Source organism: Tuber melanosporum, assembly GCF_000151645.1.
Source record: "Tuber melanosporum whole genome shotgun sequence assembly, scaffold_182, strain Mel28".
NCBI lineage: Eukaryota > Fungi > Ascomycota > Pezizomycetes > Pezizales > Tuberaceae > Tuber > Tuber melanosporum.
In genome coordinates, this window is record NW_003298844.1 from 110,484 (window position 1) to 129,999 (window position 19,516).

The following is a 19,516-nucleotide window of genomic DNA, read 5'->3' on the forward strand; positions in this document are numbered from 1 at the left end:
GGGGTAGGCATTATGACTGCTTGAGTCTGACGCGGCCATTAGGCCACGTTATATCCCTCATCATCTTCTTGAACTCATTCTTGAGAACTGTCGTGCTTGTGTTTTCCCCCGGAACATCTCCGGTATGTCTTCCACTGAGCTTTCCATCATTAGGAGCACGAACACCCAACCAGCGGACCCTTTCGTCAGCCAAGTTCGTTTCGAGATTCTCACATTTAGTCCGAAGCCCATCGACGAGGGTTTCCAGCTTCATACGCTCATTCTCAAACTCGATTGCTTGCTTAGTGAGATTTTCGAAATCAGCAAGCATGCCATCGAGCTCGCTTTGAAGGAGCTTGCAACGTTTTTCGAGGTTGCTGTCGGCTGCTGGCATGGTCTTCCCCGCTTTCAGTTGAGCAATCTCTACCATCAACTCATGGTTTTTCATAGAGAGAGCTTCAACTTCCTGCAGAAGACCAGGATCTACAACCTGTGGCCGCTTGCCTGCCGCCTCTAAAGCCGCCGCGGCAGCTTGGGCCTGCGCTGTCTCTGCCGCCCTTTGTTGTCTCGACCCATAGGCCGAATCAAGCTCAGCCTTAAGCAGCGCGACCTCAGTACTCAATTCCGCAACTTTGCCCTCCAATCCCCTCATTTCTTCATCCATCTTAACCATCTGCTGCTCCTTCTCCGCCATTTCCTTTCTCACCACCGCTTCCTTCTCCAAATATTGTTCTTTTCCTTCTTCTACGTCTCTCGTAGACTCCTTCAAAGCCGTAATTTCCCCTTCTAACCTCCGCAACCGCCCATCACTCTCTCTGGTCAGAACGTCGAGTTCTGCCTTGGTAATATCTCTATCCTCTTTCACTTCGCCAAACTGGATTCGGAGCTCTGCGAGCTCTTTCTCCTTCTCCCTAATCTGAGTAACGAATCCTTCCTCTGCCTCCGCCCTAGCCCGTTTCTCAGCCTCCAGCGCCATCGAGTCCTTCCCACGCCCAGCATTGTCCTCCATGATTCTCTGTTGGTCCTTTCTTCGCTGAATATCTAGTTGCTCCATTACTGCAGTGAGTTCCTCCCTCGCATTCCTAGCCTCCTCTCTCTTCTCCTGCACTTGAGCATGAGTTACATCTAGATCGTTCATCAGGTTCTTTATTTTTCCGTTTGCTGTTATGATGTCACTTTCCCGTTGGTCAATGATGTTTGCTAATTGTTCTAGCTGGCTAGTGAGTGTCGAAAGATCTTCACTGAGATTATCTACCCTGGCATGGTGCTGCTCTTTTAGGCCTTGAATCTCGGTTTCAAAGTGCACTCGCTGCTGATAAACCTTCTGTCGCAGAAGTGATCTCTCGGTATAAAGTTGTGTGGCCCGGGTGTAAAGCGCCTGGACTTTTGCCGAAAAAGTTGATATTGAGAATTCTCCAACTTCTTCATCACCAAGCTCATCCCCCGACTTGGAATGCTCTTCCACAGCTGGATCATACCCTACTGCTCTCCGCTGACTCCGAATTTCTTCTTCGCCCATCACCAACATGTCCCACAAGGTCGATAGTATGGCCTCGGTTCTTTCCAGATCATGGGCTGATTTGGGTTTTCCGGGACTCGGGGGAGGATGAAAGTTGCTTTTCTGCAGAACTTTGATGTTCTGTTCTAATAGGGTGAGTTGGTCGGGCAAGCGAGTGCCATTCAAGGTACCGTTGGCAGGGACATGGCCAGGAGAAGGCAGGCCTTGGTTAGTGGTAAGCTGGGTCAGCACAGTCCGCAGCTGGTTGTTGGCCTCCTCCAGTCGGCGCGCAGTATATGAGTCGTCACTAGGAACGGAACCTCTTCGGGAAGGATGTACGTCTCCGCGCTGAAACCTGCTGTTTTTGTCGGTTGGTGGGCTTTGATCATATAACCCAAATTCATCCAGCTTATCGGGTGTCCGGTAAAAGCTACGGTCATCGAATTCGACGTTCATGGAAGACATAGTACCCCTCCTGTTGACCGAACTAAAAGTGCCAGAAGGGGAGTTCGGGGAGGGTGGAAGCCTGGGGAGATTTTTGATGCCACCCTGGTGTGTCATGCCCAGGATTCCGGCTCCATGTTGCAGCAATCTTCGTTGTATTTCCACCGCCCTATTGTTCAATCGCCAAAGTTCCTGAGACAACTCCTCACATTTCCTGTTGCTTGCCATTAATTCCTCGTCGGTATGCTTTGTAACATCACTGACACCGCCCAGCAAGGACCGCCGTTGTCTGCCCTTCTTCGAGTAGAGCCTGCTTAGGGATAAGGCGGCATCGCGAACCTTGGATTCTAGGGCAAGCTTTCGTTTTGATGCGTCAATGCGATTGGCGAGAAAATTGTATTCCTTCTTGAGCTCGTCCACTTCTTCATAAGAAAGAATTTCATACTCGGTAGAATCTACAATAGCAGTTTCAACCAACAAATGCATTGCCATGGGATCGTTAACGTTCAGTAGTGCCGACGATCGCGGCCGCGTCTTATTTAACTAGAAGAAAGAGAACGTTAGGCAACTGCTATTTTCAGACGAATTCAATGAAAATTTAAGTGGTCACAACGACACTACAAGCGAAGCAAGAATGAAAAAAAGCAAAACGAATCGAATAATAAAAAAAGGCGGGGAGGGGAGTAGAGGAGAGGTCATTCTCACAGCATTAAATCGAGGATGGGACTCTTCGCTTGGCGATGAGAAATGCTTTTCGAGAATATGCGAGGGTGGACAGCTACTGGTAGCTGCCGCCGTGTATCTTGGACCACCAGTACGGTCAGAGTCATTTGTGGGAGGGTAGAGGGGCTTTGCGGAGCCCATGCCGTTCAACATGATGGAAGGGTGAACTAAAGTTCAAAGGCTGGATGTTTGGACGTAAAGTATCTCGGTGGGGAGTTAAAGTGAATTCTGTCACAAATGGGAGGCTGTATTGTAAGAACAGTAATAATATCCAACTGATCGTAATGAAACATTCAAACCCGGGAATGCGCGAGCGCGGTGCACCATACCAGACAGCTGTGGTCAACCGGCACCGTTGCGAGCAAAAGGGCAGATGGGAAAGCAAGCGACAGGCACAGACAAGAATGAGGGTAGGTAGGGGAAGGAAAAACAGGGAGAAGTGTGCGCTGTATGAAAGAGGCGGAGAACGGTGATGGGGCAGCCACAGCAGATGGGGCTCTGTGGTTTGGTCAGGTCCGTCAGCGACACTGCCAACTGAGGCGATACTCTATTCGGTGCATCCAAACAGGGTAACCACCTTGCTCCTGAGGGTCAAGGCAGCCGAAAGCAAAAAGCCCGGGATAGGAAAGGGAAGGGGAGGGGTGAGAGGTCTTGGCGATTTTCGTTTGGAACTTGTTTCCGCTTTGAGTGTTCTTTGGGAGACCTGGGTCTTTTTTGGTGAGCAATAAAAAATACTGTAAAACATGTATCATGGTTGTACTCGAGCACGGTCAATAGTTTGGATTTTTCCCGGTCACCCTGTGTGGTGGGGTTCTACTGAGCACGGTGCGGTCGAAAGCATTTAATTAGCGTCCAGACAACGGCCCTTTTTCACTAGCTATTCGTCTCTATTGGGACGGTTACTTGGGCTGAGCGCGCAGTACAGTACTGTACAAGTCCCGTGGCGGAGGTTTTTGTTTGAACTTTTTATGCACATTCCCGTCCTTATTTGTGCACTAGGGATGTGGTGGTAAGTTCGCTCGTTCGACTGTGAACAGGTAGAGTACAGTACTAGTACAGTAAATCTGGGACTCTAGTAGTAAGATGTAAGGCGGTATGGCAGCAGGCAGCTGAGTCGACGGTCATGATTCACAGGATCCGGCTATTGCTCATTACAAAATGTCATTTCTGTCGGGAAGAAAGAAAAAGGAAGAAGAAAAAATTGCTATTATGCCAATGGGACAAAGAATTAAGAGAGCAAAGGAAAAAGAAGCAAGTAGAAACCATTTCCCAAGAACAAACAAGATACCCAGAAAAAGCAAGAAGGGCTGCTTCTCAAAAATATGATAGACCTGAAGGCTTACTTCGTGGCCCTCTCCAGTTTCTCCTTCCACGACATCCTCAACTCTTCCATTTGCTTCCAGCACTCTCTACCGAGCTCCTCAAACTCGGGTCTGTTCTCCTCACCTTCGACATGGGTAACTTTCACCATCTGCTTACCAGATCTGGTACATGCGCTGCCCCACTTTATCTCCTGAGCCTGCATACCCTCCAACTCGTCGTCCGACGCGAGGGCCAGCCAGGAGGCGGCATTCGCGCCGGAGTAGGTGGATATGGTATGCCAGGGGCTGCCGAACCAGCGCGCAATGTAGAAGGCGAGGAGCATGCAGTTGAAAAGTATGAAGTTGAGGGGGATGATGCTCGTCCCGCAGATGCCGGGGTGGCAGACGTACATCTTTGGAACCTGCTGATTTTGCTTCTTCTCGGTTTCAACGGTATAATCAACTTGCTTCCGGCAAAAAAATGAAGCGGTAAATGGCGAAGTGCACTCTAACCCGGACGTCAACGCCAAAACATCCGTGAGGCGCTTGCTACTCTCGTAAGAATGGCTCGCGCGCACGCCTTGCAAGTCATCAATGGAAAGCGTCCACGGATGCGCTTCCAGTGAAGACGTCCAAATAATCCGCCCGTTACCCCCGGCCAACAAGTCTATAGCCTCATGCACGAGGAAGTAATGCCCAAACACATTCGCCGCGAACACCGTCGGTATCGCTTCACCGCTTAATGGCGCCCCCTGCACCGTCGTCCAGCCCACGTCCTGGATCTTGAACGTGGGCACCGTGAGAGCCTGGATCCAGTTCTTGGCGAGCGATATGAAGCAGTTCAACCAGTTGATGCCGAGGAAGGAGCCCATTCCAGCATTCAGAATTATGGCATCGAGGTGTGGGTAGGTGCTGCGTAGGGTTTGGGCAAGGGAGTGCACGGAAACGAGGTTGGTGAGGTCGACGGAGTGGTGGGCGAGGGTGTAACGCGGGTTAGGAACATTGCGGGTGCGGAGGTGGTTGTTAAGGAGTGCGAGAGTAGCCGAGCCTTTGCCGTGCGAGCGGGTGGTTATGATTAGTGTCAGGTGGTGGTTTTCCGGGTGCGTAGTTAGGAAGTTGTCTAGTAGCCGGTGGGCAAGGGAGAGGCCGAGGCCGCTTGAGGAACGTTGGTCAATCAAGCAAACAGCAGAATGGGAAGTTTTGAGAACGGGAGTATACCTATTGGTCCCTGTGAGCAGAAAATAGAATTGAGTTTTCTCCGACATCACTATCACTTCGCACCCGCTATTTGAGCTCCCTCACGTATGGCAATAATATTATTGTACTCGAGTATACGTTTTCCTGGTGGTCAATTGGGGTAGGGAGGGAGGAAGGGGGTACTGTAAAGGTGAAGGTGGTTGTCAGGTAACGTTATCCTGAAACCCCTATCTGTAGAATGTTTGGGCCGGGTTGCTGCAGGCATTCAATATAATTTATTTATCCTTGTATTGCCGACCCTGCAGGCAAGCACACCCCAGGGTCCTGGTTGGCGCCCCAACTTTATTCCTGACAGGCGAGTGGGGCCATTTGAGCCTCAAGTGTTACTTACAACTACCGTACGAGTACTGTTAGGTGCGAGGATGGACAGAGAGGGGTGGTTACGTGTTGTCAGTATATAACTGCGAGGTATCGTCGTCAGCACTTAGAGAAACTATGGGTAAGGGGGCTACCCCTATATGTAGCTAGTTCAGGGGATTCCCAAGAGCAAGAGAATGAAGAATAGAACACTGTTGGAAATTACGTTATTCCTTTCCTATCCGGTGATGGGGCTGTGTTGGTCATGTGACACAGCCACATGACCGAGTATATATACTATTGTATTCTAGCATCTTCTAGAGATTTCCTTCGTATAAGGCAGTGCTCATGTAATGATAAAGGGGTATAAAGGGCAGGTTCAGCCCGGTTCTTAGAAAGAGCACACAAGCTTGGATTAATCTTTAAGTCTTCAGATTTTATTATGGTTATCATTGTTACTTCATTATCACAATAGTTAGTACAATAGTGTTACAAATGTGGCTTGGCACAGAAAAGGTTTTCACATGACTCGTGATTATGAGTTATAGGTATGTTATGGTTTCACGCGTATGACTCATTTAGGTCATATGACTTATTATGTTATAATTTGTTATATTTCACACATGACTTGATTATGAGTCATGAGACATGCGCCTGGAGAGTATACCTCGCGAGTATGCCTTGCGGGTATACTGTGCGCATATGATTTATGTTTCGCACATGACCTTGTTATGAAGTCATGGATTTCATGCATGTAACTCAGTTGAGTCATATGACTTGTTTATTGGTTATGATTAGTTTATGAGTTTTTGTACATGACCTTGCTACGAGGTCATGGGTTTTGAGCATGTGACCACTTTGGGTCACATGACTATGGGTGAGAAGAACACTATATAAGGAGGCCGATGCGGCCAAGGAGGATAGGTTCTTCACGCTTTGTTCTAAGTACTTTTCCTCGTCCTTGCTGTCGCTTCGCCCCAAGCGTTTCTTTCGCACTCATGATGAGCCTTGATGCTTTGGATTCTGGGGGAGATATCCGAGTCCACTCAGTATTTCCTGGGGTCTTTGGTATTGAGGTCTGTTTGCGTTACGTGGCGGATAACTTGTTTGTGTCTCGTTTCGTTGGGTTGGTTATCTCACGATACTGGCACTTCGAGCACTTCATCACGGTCGCATACAAGCCCCTTTTGGTAAAATGTCTACGGCTTCCTGTCTATCATCTACTCGCAGGTTTCGCGTTCGATTGAGGGGATTGAACATTGTGTTTGGGGGGATCACTCATGTCGTTCTTTGAGCCAGCTCATATTTGTTGGATTTTAATGGAGTCCTTAGTTCTAGCGATACAAAACGCCCTTGGGTTAGACTGATGACCTTCCCAAGTTTCAACGCGTCATACTGGCCGCATCAATCCACTAGAGAGGGGGCCTCACCGGCCCCACCCCTCCTCGTTACTATATGTTTCTACGGTCGGAATCCTACGATGTTGTTTATCACCATTCCCTTGGAAGTTTTGTCCTTGCAGCATATATAGTGGTTCAGCCAGGTGTTACCTCCTCGCTACAGTGGGGATGGCTTTGACTCTGAAAAATCTTACCCCCTGGTGTGGTCTTTTCTTGCTACCTGGGGTGGTATGGGACGATTGGCTGCCAGACACTTGCGTTGTCTGTATGGTTGGGTGGTTCGGTTGTGGTCTGTGGTTGGCGGCTTCATCTATTGCAAGTGGGGCCTACCTTCCGTTTGTCTGCTTCTGTTCGTTCACCCTCCCCCTTCTTGTCGCGTCAGTTGGGGATGCCTCTTACCTGTTTGGTCCGTACCTGTTGTCAGACCTGTGGGGCTGGCTTTGGCTGGCTCTGCTTACCTTTTTTCCAACTCGGTTGTATTTCGGTTCGGTTGGGTTGGATGGTGTGGCTGGTGCTGGTGCCTTCAGGTATTGGTGCTGCCTCCTCTGTGGCTCCCGGCTTTAGCTGGTGGACTCCCCTCAGCTATATGGAGTCAAGAGTTGTGGTTCCGTTGGCATGGCCAAGACCAGTGGCTGCCTAATAGGGTTAGGTATAGCTGTCCTGTGGCTGTCGGATGGTTGATCTGTCTGAGGGGCTGAGGGGGCTGGATGGGCTCTGTGGTGCCTGGTATGTGGGGCTTGGGGTGGCTGATTGGGGGGAGAGAGGCACCTGCGAGCACTGGTTGGGCATGTGTCAGGTTGGGCAATGTCTAATGAAGTGTTTCCAGTCCGGCTTGGGCTGTTGGGCGAAGCTGCTGAATGCTGTAAGGCTCCCCGATGGACCAGTTGGCTGATGGCCACCTGTGCGGATAGTGGGTTGTGACCACCTGGTTGGACTTGTTTGGGTCTTGCGTGCTGGGTTTTGTGGAGTTTGTTTGGTTTCTTTGGTCTGACAATGGGCATAGCTGGCAGGGACAAGGCACCATGGGTGGGAGATAGGCCCCACTAGCCGTTTAGGTCTGTCACCACCTCTATGTATTTCTTTTATTTATGAGTTTGTTTTGGGTGACAGGCAGCGGGTACAGGTCCTCCTCACCATTACGCTCTTCGGAGGCACTTGGCAAAGTGGGTCCATAGGATCAACAGCCTGGCATGTGGATGCGAGAGGTGGACATGTTGGTTACCTCCTCTCTGCCATTGTATCGCCTGTTGTTTATATTTGTTTTGGTTTTGTTGGTTTTCTACTGTGGAGGAGGTTTTGTGGGATGGTGTTCAGGCCGGGTAGTAGTGATTTTATATTTGTTGGATGAGGAACCTGGTTGGGTTGGTCTTTTGCTCGGCTTTGGCTATGCTTAGTACTGGTTGGCTTCATACCAGAGGGGCTACGGACTTAAACTGGGGTGGGCGCTGGGTTGATTGATGGTCTTGTAATTAGTTTCTGTGTGGGCATGACTCGGGGATGGCAGGTGCAGGACCGTAGACTTAGTTAGCCTAGGATTAGTGGTATACCGGTTAGCGGTATCCCTGTGCTGGCGGGGGCTCATCATATGCCAGTGTTGGCGGTACGAGTTTAAATAAAATTAGATTGATTTCTAAGTACTTTTCCTACTTATTACTTTAACGAATATAAAACACCTTTACGATCTTTATCTTTATTACAACGTTATCATTACGCCAAAGAAAGCTCTTCATGAAGAAGAGTTAGAGTTCTTCTCTTACGATAGGCATTCCTGATAGAAGACAAAGGTCTTGTACTATCGGCAATGTAGGCAGAGGCCTTGTGCTATCGTAAGACTAAGGAAAGAAATATAAGAAGAAGAGAAGTATCATTCCCCATTACCAAGAACTAACTATCTGAGTAGGGATCGTTACAAATAGATACGAATATTTTCAAACACCCCTGAGTAGCAGCAGGAAGTCTCTGAGTTTATAAGGGGCTTTCAGTTCCTGAGTTGAGGGATCATTGACCTGTGAATTTCTATTGTTCCCATATACAGGCATTATCGATTTTCATCTACTACCTATCCTTAACTATTCTGCAAACTTTCTGGAGGCCTACTACCGATTGTTGTGATCAAACCTGAAGAGGTAAGAATGATAATTCCTGGAGAGACTAATAGAAACAACTTCAAGGCTACCAGAGAACTGGTCCATCCTCCATCTTGGGTCAATCATTTATCTCCCTGCTATTTCCCGGGAAGAACGCCACCCCCCCAGCCGAGGAATGACAGTACCATACTCGAGTACGGTACTCGAGTAGAGTACTGAGCTAGACTGCCAGTACTAGTACAGTAGTAGTGTGCAACATCTAGCTGGGGCCACCCCCCCAAAAAAAAAAAAAAACACCTGGACGGACGGGGAACGAGTCGATACTCGCTCGACTTTCAGGAAAATAGATATGACCTCAACCTTATTGAAGAAATAAACTACTAAACATTTCTAGGTACATATGAGTATCATATAAGCCACACCTACTTTCACCAATTCTCTATAAAATATTTTTCAAGGCATGATACCAAGCATCTTCTAACCCAAAATCTATGATGATATGTTATTTACTTAAGTACTTGGACTGAAAGTGACAGATTTTCAAAAGCCTACAGCACTCTGAATAATCACAATAACAATTTTCTAAGAAATAGGCATTGTAGACAGACCTCTTGACTACATTGTAGTCTTTTCAGAATTTAAGCCTTTGCAGCTTTGAGGTAGTTATTAACTTTTTCCTGGACCTCTTCCTCTTAAAAAAGCTCTTGTTGGTTTATCCCGAGCGGAACCATAGCACCAGAATCCTATCTATCCGTCTTACCATATCGTACGGTACATGTTTCTTTTGAAATACCGATACTCTAGCCTAGTTAACTCAACGCGTGGAAAGTGTATTTTTACTAGCATCTCTGAGATTAATTCCTGTATGCACTGCATCGTAGCCACGTAACATATTTCAATTCGCAATTCCTTCCTCCACCAACTTTATAGCTTCTATCCCACGCCACAGGCTCGAGCTAACCTCTTCATCTTCGATCCCGGCTTCAACCTCTACTATCGTTTTGGGCCGATTTTTGTTCAGACCCTCTAATAGGGTACAAGCCTTACACAATTTCTGTGAGGTCAAATACCCGCAACGAGCACAGTTCGACATCCTCTGCTCGCGAATTTTCTTAGGAGTCTGCTTCGTGTTCTTCAGTTTTCCCGGAGCAATAGACGCAGGAGTAATTGAAGTTTCCAGGCCGGATATCTCGGCTATGAGCGCCTTCTCCATATCTCCCATTTCACCACCAGATGATCGCCCTGCTCCACCATTATTGCATCCCGCATCACTGCCTCCAATATCGGTTCCCACACCGGATCTCTGGGGTGACTTGGGGCTTGACGCTTGGGCTTGTGAAGGTATCATCCTGGAAAACGCCTCGCCTGACCGGACGATGTCGAGGATAGCCGATGGGCGAACTTTCTCAAGCGCCTTAATCAGCGTTCTTGCACTGCCACGGAAGGCTTCGGGTGAGTATATGCATTCTGTCGAAAAGTAATCTAATTTCTTATGTAGTGCGTAGAGGACAATTTCTTTTTCATAAGCGTACTTAAGAGGTTTGCTGCGCGCTATGGGTGAGGATGTGGAGGATGTGATTATCGATGTGCAACGGTGGAGTCGGGGGAGGTCGCCTCGTAATACTACGCAAAAGAATCAGCCAAAGAACTCGACAAGATGGAAATGCGAAGGTAAGTACAATTCATCAATACTGTCTCCGCAATGTCATCCGCATTATGCCCCGTAACCACATGATGAATACCCAACCTCTCGGCCCCCCGATCCAACGCTTGCCGTCGAAACACCCCGCAATAAGTGCAATTCCCTTTCTTCCCAATGCTCTCAACAACAGAGTCCATACTCCACCCATACAGTTCTTCATAACTGACAATAACCAACTCCATCCCATACTGAATCGCGTTCCTCTTCACTGTCTCTAGGGAGTCGTCCCTATAACCTTTAATCCCCTCATCAATACTTAGCAGAACAAACTCGACACCATAGTCGTACCGCTCGTTGAGTGTCTTTAGCACACTGGCGAGAACGGTGCTGTCTTTGCCCCCTGAGGCCCCGATTGCAATACGGCTTCCTTTCGTGAAGAGGTTTGTGCTGACTATTGTAGCGTGGATTTCGGACTCGAAGGTGGAGAGAAAGCAGGGCTTGCAGAGCTTTTGGTGGGTTTTGGGCCGGGAAATTAGGGCTCGGGCGGAGAGGCAGGATTCGCAGAGCTTGGAGGCAGGTATGGGGAGTGCTGGGGGCATGGTAGCTGTGTGGGTAGGGGTAAGCCGTATATCCCGTTTATCGTGAGTAGCGAGATCGGGGTATTGTCATAGAAATCTAGCAGTTGTCGAGGTGCGATGATTAAATGGTGGGGTATGATATGATAATAGATGGTGGCATCTTGTATGGTAGGGTAACTTTGAATTGAGCGGTGTATTGTCAATGATTTGCCTCCACTGGGGTTGCTCAACGTATCCTAGGCCGCCGTGGTAAATGCTGCGATTTTTTACTCAGAGTAGATATCACAGTAAGGCCTAACATATTTGCGGCGTGGCAAGTCCTGGGGCTGTCGTAAACATCCAGCTTGGATATTTAAGAAAATTTGGCATGCAACATGAAACAAACGTGATTGATAGCCTATTCTACACTGAAGAAGTTTGTCGTAAAGTATCATATACGCGGGGGGGGGGTCGTATAACTTATGCACATTACCAACTACTCTCGCTCATGGTGCCTCTAATAAGAGACAATCGCTTCTGTCATCTCTATGAATACCGTAAAAACTTGGATATACTTGGACGGTGTGCTATGTCGTTGGGTTTTCCTCCTATTAATGTCAAGGGATTTTCGTTTTTCTCTATCCTGGAAGGGGGAAAGGAGATGTGAGTTGACTGTCTTTTTTGCCCCCTTTCCAGAGAAGGGAATTTTGGACTGCATAGCGCAACGCCCAATTGTTCAAGCCTTTGCGCCATACCTGACATCTGGATTGCCGTAACACCAACTGTGTAGTATTCATTGCCGGTCAACCCTCATTATTTTCCTTGTAAGACTGGTACAATCTACAAACCATCGACCTCTATGGCAGTGCATGTAGTGATACAGGGGATACCAGCCCAGGAGAACAGGTAGATGTCCTTATCCGCATGGCAGGAGATGCACGTGATATCACTCGATATCGGTTTCCCACCAGGAATACTCATTCCCAGAGTACCCGTGAGACCAGCCACCGGTCGACCCGGTGCAAGGGGGTTAGTGGGGTGCTCTCGTCCTCAATGATGCCATCTCTTTTTGACCAATAATCACCTCACTTCTTTCTTGTTTAACGCTTTCCTGCCCTGGGGAGATAGTTTTCAATATTCCCAACTCTACTCTCATGGAAGACTTGTTCGATGAGCTGATGGGTGTTCTCGGGGACGAAGCCCCTAGGGATAGCACTGGCAGAGAATATGATGCTGGCCCCTCTCGGCAAGAATCTGGATTTAGTTTTGACGTCTCCCATCAGCCACGAGAATACAGTCGGTATTGGCCGATGCAAAGTTGGGAGGATTTGAGCAGATATAGTGGGTTGCCACATCCGTGATGATGGAAAATGGACTTCTCCTGACAAGTAACAATGGGTTTAGCGGCTAGTCAGCAATTAGTGGACACTGGACGGAACAGGGTGCAGATGAGACCTCGGGATGCCATAGAACAGGCCTCTGCGTTGGGTTTGGGCCTAGGGGGGGTACCGTCTCGGGGATATAATACTGAATATCCCCTACAAGGCGGGGTAGTGGGCTCTTATAGGGACGGTGGCCGAAGGAATCCCACCTGGGAGAATGTAGGATTGAGTGGAACTTTAGTGCCTGGCGAGTAGACAACGAAAGCCATGACTGAGAAGTATCGGGAGCTGATACCTAACAGATGTACCTCTCTCGAGTCAGCAAAGCCCACATTTCGGTCACAGTGTCGGCATTTCCTCGACCGCTGAGGCAACATGGGAGATTCCAAGCAGCCAACCCCGTCGAAGAGCAACATCCCGTGGGCCCAGAAGGCTGCTTGGAATCCGTGGAGTAGGAGACACCACAGAATCACGTTTTAGGCCTCCTCTCAGAGCTGCCCCTGCTGCCAAGGTGTCTTCAGCACCCTCAGGAACAATCTCGCATTCCCATGCTCCTCCGATGGTGCAAGGAGTCTCTCTACTCTCTGTCAATATTTTGCCAGATAAACATCGAGGCTTATTTCAGTTCCCCCTATTTAATGCGGTTCAGTCGAAATGCTTTCCACTGGTTTATGAATCGGATGACAATGTTGTCCTGTCGTCTCCTACCGGATCTGGGAAGACAGCGATCCTGGAGCTTGCAATTTGCCGACTTTCAGTCAAAATGCAACCAGGGAGTTATAAAATTGTTTACCAGGCGCCTACAAAAGCCCTTTGCAGCGAAAGAAAACAAGGTTCATTGATCCTTTCCTCCCTGCTTGGGGGACATATTTAGCCCAAATCTTTCTATAAACTGACTACTTCATTGATAGATTGGGATAAGAGGTTTAGCGTGATTGGTCTTAAATGCACAGAGCTAACAGGTGATACCCAACAATCACAATTACGAAATGTAAAGGATGGGGACATTATTGTGACTACTCCCGAGAAATGGGATAGTATGACGAGACGATGGGAAGACCACAGGAAACTGCTGGAGATGGTCCGCCTGTTTTTGGTATTTCCAATAGTCCATCGGTTTGTAATGGGGAGCTTGTCACTAACAATTTATTAGATTGATGAGGTTCATATCCTAAAGGAGGACCGTGGCGCAACCTTAGAAGTTGTGGTGTCAAGGTAATTCCAGAATAAACAAATCACCGGTCTCCCATGTAACATGCAAGAAACAGGATGAAGTCCATTGGGTCCGATGTCCGATTCATAGCTCTAAGCGCCACAGTGCCAAATTCCGCCGATATCGCAGAGTGGCTGGGAAAGTGCTCTTCTGTGTCGCAATCCCCAGCCCACGATCAAAGATTTGGTGAAGAATTTCGGCCGGTGAAGCTGCAGAAGTTTGTGTACGGATATCAATCTCCCGGCAATGACTTCGTATTTGATAAGAAACTGGATAGAGCGTAAGTAAATCATTCATCAGGCTCGCGGGTCCAGGGAACTCGCATTAACATAGTCGTGCAATGATAGACTACCAGAGGTCATTCGGAAACACTCTGCGGGGAAGCCTATCATGGTGTTTTGTATGACCAGGGCTATGTGTATCAGCACAGCCAAGGTTCTCGCTCAATGTTGTTCCACTGTAAAACCAGCAGATAGAATGTGGCCAGCTCCAACGATTCAATTCTCCTTCAAGGATAAGGACCTACATGCAACTGGTGTATGTGGTGTGGCTTTTCACCATGCCGGACTTGATCAGAACGATAGGGCCCTGGTCGAGAAGCTTTTTCTTGAGGGCCACCTATCTGTGATCTGCTGTACATCGACGTTGGCGGTTGGCGTTAATCTGCCTACTCATCTTGTGGTCATAAAAAATACGGTAACATGGTCCAATGGTGGCCCTAAAGAATATGTGGATCTTGAGGTGATGCAGATGCTAGGAAGGGCTGGCCGGCCACAATTTGATGATACCGGAGCAGCAGTTTTAATGACAAGGCGGGAGCATCGAGTTAGATATGAAAAGATGGTTTCCGGGACCGAAACCGTTGAGAGCTGGTAAATTCCCTCCGTGAAACGAAAGGGATCGTTTAAGCTAACTAACTCAAGTTTACATGAGAACTTAGTGGAGCATATAGTAAAGTTACATCACTAAACAGCGGAATACGTTACTGACTAGCTTCAGAATGCGGAGATAGGCTTGGGAACTATTACCAATGCCGAATCAGCAAAAAGGTGGTTGAGATCTACCTTTCTTTACGTTCGTTTGAAGAAGGATCCATCGCACTACGGGATAACAGGGAAGGGGGGGATTCAGGATATAGAAGAGAGACTGGAGGAGATATGCGAAAGGAACATTAAACTTTTGACCGAGGAAGGACTGGTGCTAACAGGGGGCGGTCGACTAAGGTGCTCCGAACTAGGACTAGCAATGGCTAGATATTATGTAAAATTTGGGTCGATGAAAACGATTCTGCATCTTCAAGAACGAGCAGGTCTATCGGATGTGGTATAACTCCACACGACTTTTGGGGAACAACTACTGATAAAACCAAGCTTGTCGCTTTGTCTAGTGCAGAAGAATTTAAAGAAATAAGATTTCGAAGCGGTGAGAAGGGGCTTTATAAAGAGCTGAACAAGTCACCGGGGATGAGATTCCCAGTAAAAGGTGATTTGTGGAATAGTTCTCACAAGGTCCAACTGGTGATTCAGGTAATTTTTCAAGTGCATATAGGTGGGCTGAGGCTAACAGTGTCTTAGTTCGAGATTGGAATGATGGAATTTCCGCCAGAAGCTGGCTTTCAAAAGTATAAGACCTCGCTGTTACAAGATAAGGCATTGGTTTTTCAGCATTGTCATCGGATCATTCGGTGCATCATTGATTGCAGAATATGCTCGAAAGATGCAACAACGGTGAAAGCTGCGCTAGAGCTAGGAAGATCACTTAAAGCAAAGGCATGGGAGGATTCTCCAAGCCAGTTGCGTCAAATTGAAGGATTTGGGCCTGTGGCAATCAAGAAGTTGGTAAACGCAGGAATCAGAAATCTCGAGGTGCTCGCGAGGCTTGAGTCTCATAAGGTTGAAACTGCTCTCTCCCGGAACCCCCCGTTCGGGGCCAACGTGCTTAAGATAGCCCAATCGGTCCCTTTGTTTAGGGTGTTTTGTAGCCAAATATCTGCGGTATGTCAAACGGACATCTCATGAGTTTTGTGTTAAACTGTGGGGCTAACTTGAAAGACCGATAGAGCGGCAATGGGAGGGATCCTGTAAAATTAGTTGTGAAGGCGGAGCTGGGATTCTTGAACAGTCACCCGCCTGAGAGATTTCGCGGAAACCTCCTTTTTGCAAATATTTTAGCTGAGCGTTCAGACGGCCTCTTGGTCGACTTTAGAAGGATTCCGTAAGACATCCACTAGTGTTATCAGGCAGAGTGCTCATATACATTAGTGTCCCAAAGCTGGATGGTGGAAAGACTATTCAGTTTAAGGTTGATTTGGAAACACCAGAGCAAGGGGTTTTGTGTCACATAGTTTGCGAAGATATAGGTTTGTGTTGGGCCCCTAGTCGACAAGAGGCAATGGTAACACTATGGATCTAGTTGGCACAATTAAGACCCATGTGCTTAAGCCGGTAGTAAATATTCGTTTATTTCCACGAAATGCGGTTATATCACCTCCAAAAAATCCCCATGGTCATGCGATAGATTCCAGCGCGGTTATAGAGCATCCTGGGGGTGAGGAGGAATATGGGGATGCCGAATTCATTGCCGCTGGTAAGAGCAACAGAAGACGAGTCAGGTAGTACTTGCTAATAGTACGTGGGAATCGTAGTGGAAGACCTTGACTTCTCTCATATTGCGGGTCTTGGCGAATCGTTGACCAATCAAACTAGACTAAATACGGCAGCCAATGCCAGAATGCCTGCTAGCAATGCTAATGAAGTGAAAGAGAGTGCTGCCTCCGAGGAAGCAGGCCAGGAGGCCCACCAACTGCCGAATGGAAATTGGGAGTGTAAACATAAATGCGGGGATAAGACCAGGTAAGACGCCAAGTCTTGATTGATTATCATGTGCTAAAATAAGTTAGATGTAAGCATTTTTGCTGCCGCGAAGGATTAGAAAAACGCCCCAAGGCTATAAAAGTTACGAAAGATACTGTTGCGATAAAGGCAGGCACAATTCCTGGAGCAAAGCCAGCAGAGAGAGGGTCCAGAGGACCCGAAAATAATGGGTTGCAGGGATTGCCATACCATCGGCAAGCCAACTCTGTGTCGAAAGGAGTGAGAAGTGACGAAGACTTCGCAAGCTCCTTGCCCCCGCCAAAACCTAACCTCCCACTCTCTACAGAGATCACACGTCTAAAAAGATTGCATGAAGCTCACGGGGGAGAGACTAGGTCGAAGGTGAGGCGTATTTCTGCCATGCCATTCCCACAAGGAAAGCATACAGGCCAAAGCGTATCCAGAAAAATCCACGGGGAGAGATTGAGCGATGATGACGATGGGCTTCCAACGCTGGAGAGGCTTCTGCGTGAGGGGACAGGTTATAAATGGTGTCCCGAGGCAACGGCTTCGGAACCGAGGAAGGCTATTCTCAGACACCCGATTGGAAAAAAACCCGACGCCAAAAAGGATGGTGTGAACGGCGTTCAGAGGATTGAATCAAGGGCTGAACCAGTGGGGATGGAACAAATTCCGGCAGTCCATGCATCACATGGTAAAGGTAGACTGGTGCTAAATACAAAGCCCGGGGATGAGATTATCGATTCTAAAGAACGGATACTCTACCCTCCCATATCTAGCCTGAATAAGTCACTGGATGAGCCGGTTGGAGAAGGAGACAACATTCAGAAGGTCGAACATCGCACTAAGCGTGAAGATACAGTGCTCTATGAAGACATGAAGGCATGCGATGTGAAACAAGAGCATGAGGTGGCAGTTGTACCACCAACCGGGCTACAGGTTGGTGGGATTAAGCAAGAGGACTACGAGCCGATAGACCTGAGTGTACCGGTGCCTGCCGAAGGACTCAAGTACGAATCCGAAACAGAATACAGCAGGGGACAGAGACCAAAAACTGAGCACAACGAGGACTTGGATTATATAGTTATGTACGGTAGCCAAGGCAGTATTAAGAAAGATTGTGAGGTCAAGTGGGAGGAAACCGAAGAAACTTTACAGGAAAAAGACTTATTTGAAGATTTTGTAATTTACGTCTAAAGGAATAATAGAAGGATAGTACAGTTAGCACAATTGGATTAGCAGGAAGGGATCACAAAAGGGAGAAGAAAGATAGGTGGTGTTAGCTCGAGTGTATTTCATGGGAACCGTCCACATGTCGCAACAAAATGGAAAACCAGGCCTATATTTGAATATCTTTATCAATAATGGAGATACGACTTTGAAAGTTGGGCAGCAAGTATTAGTAGCCACTGATGTTCTCGAGATAGACCTAAACTTGAAACTAGAGTAATATCCAGCTCTTAATGATCATCCTGGAGATCTTGGTAAAAAACCAATTTCTATATAGAACGAAAGCCCTATTCTGCGGTGTATCTCAGCCTATAATTGGAATACACATTCTCAAAAGATATTTGAGTCTGTAAAGGAAGAAAATTTGGTCCTGGGTAATAGTAGAATATACAAGAATGTTATTAAAAAAGATATATTTTTGATTATAGACATCTATATTGATGATTATTTAAATATGTAGTTTATATATTACGACAGAAGAACTACAAGGAATGGATGTATGCAGTGTATGAAGGAAAACAAAATATATACAGTATCATATGATAATTTAATAAAGAATTAAGACGAATGTGGTATCATATGTTTTAGATGCTTTGCGTCTTTACTGTTCGTTTGGTTAGGGTAGGAAAGAGGAGAGTAAGGTAGACAACTTACATTTTTTGGGGCCGCATTGGGCTTGTCAGTTTCTATTAATTTTTATGACATTTCACCTACCCTACTGTAGTACCATCTTTAAGTTACCTTCAAGGAAGAAACATACATTACTCATACAATATAGAAGCATGTATCATACTTGTACTGAAGATTAGCTCAATCCTTAGAATATCTAAACGAAAAAAGTTATGGAATATGGGCTACGACGCATCCAGTCCTATCATATCTTTAACACAAACTAAAGGGCGTATTGGAGATACTATGAGTCTAACTCTCCACGTGATCTCTGAATTGCCGGGATTTCAGTGTCCTTGAAGTAATTGCCTCAAACAAGCTCACCCAAGGTCTCGAGGGACATATGATAATCATATGAAAATTAAATCGGTACAACGTTTCTTATTTCCTACTCCCTTTTAGTTGTCTTCCCGTTTGGCTTGCTTTCCAGTCAACTTTGTATAGTTGACTATGAATCAATTAACTTTATCATAAAGGGCTTTCCTGATCTTAATCCTTATAGTCCGAGTCCATCTTTCTTTAAGTACAAATAAAGTGCATCCATGAGGCGCATTTCTCCGGGTCTGGGTGGTTTCTACCAAGTTGGTTTTACAAGGTTGTCCCTCAATCATGGACAGAGTCAATCAAATGTAAGCTTGGGTTTCCACTGGTTCCCACATGTGGGCGGCGTCTACCAGTAGGCTGTTGGCAGTTTCTCATTACCATTCAAAATTGCATTCGACAAAATTGAAGATCTTGTACTCGAGTACTGTATCGCTCGACGTTCGCGACCTCGGCAGCACTAGCACAACAGTGCCAGATTACGGTAACTCAAGTTCAGACCATGCTATGCCCAATTGCTTCCCCGCATGGAGGACCTCTCTGGCTAACACTCGATCAGCAAAGCACGTTGTCTTTACCTGAGCTAGTATGACTTCACTAGTTGTCATGACTTCTCGGTCACGAGCAATCCGACACGGGCTAACAAGCTTGAGAGCCCGAATGGCCGAGCCCATTGAGGTAC

The 19,516-nt window shown here is 47.2% G+C and overlaps 4 protein-coding genes; 1 reads left to right on the plus strand and 3 right to left on the minus strand.

Moving 5' to 3' along the window:
• The window catches only part of GSTUM_00003618001 (uncharacterized protein), a gene marked incomplete at its 5' end in the record, with an annotated part of 3,260 nt that extends 853 nt beyond the window's left edge, over positions 1-2,407 (minus strand). Inside the window, one exon of the mRNA XM_002837305.2 lies at positions 1-2,407. This exon is cut by the window's left edge and continues 853 nt beyond it. Coding sequence (XP_002837351.1) covers positions 11-2,407 — 2,397 coding nt within the window. The 3' untranslated portion in view covers positions 1-10.
• A 1,364-nt stretch (positions 2,408-3,771) lies between these two features.
• GSTUM_00003619001 (uncharacterized protein) lies at positions 3,772-5,210 on the minus strand (the record flags this gene model as incomplete). XM_002837306.2 has 2 exons in its annotated part: positions 3,772-5,100; positions 5,164-5,210. 2 exons carry the CDS (start codon positions 5,208-5,210, stop codon positions 3,984-3,986), a joined length of 1,164 nt encoding a protein of 387 aa, XP_002837352.1. The 3' UTR covers positions 3,772-3,983.
• Positions 5,211-9,881: 4,671 nt separating this feature from the next.
• Positions 9,882-11,294, minus strand: GSTUM_00003620001 (uncharacterized protein; the record flags this gene model as incomplete). XM_002837307.2 has 3 exons in its annotated part: positions 10,666-11,294; positions 10,312-10,609; positions 9,882-10,080 (listed from the first exon to the last, which is right to left on the minus strand). Exons 1-3 carry the CDS (start codon positions 11,225-11,227, stop codon positions 9,882-9,884), a joined length of 1,059 nt encoding a protein of 352 aa, XP_002837353.1. The 5' UTR covers positions 11,228-11,294.
• A 1,045-nt stretch (positions 11,295-12,339) lies between these two features.
• Positions 12,340-17,839, plus strand: GSTUM_00003621001 (uncharacterized protein; the record flags this gene model as incomplete). XM_002837308.2 has 16 exons in its annotated part: positions 12,340-12,526; positions 12,590-12,807; positions 12,890-13,400; positions 13,479-13,663; positions 13,721-13,782; positions 13,836-14,060; positions 14,128-14,652; positions 14,704-14,731; positions 14,780-15,103; positions 15,151-15,306; positions 15,355-15,774; positions 15,840-15,994; positions 16,042-16,139; positions 16,193-16,366; positions 16,425-16,632; positions 16,680-17,839. The coding sequence occupies 16 exons, from the start codon at positions 12,340-12,342 to the stop codon at positions 17,809-17,811; spliced, it is 4,608 nt and encodes a 1,535-aa protein (XP_002837354.1). The 3' UTR covers positions 17,812-17,839.
• Positions 17,840-19,516: the final 1,677 nt, after the last annotated feature.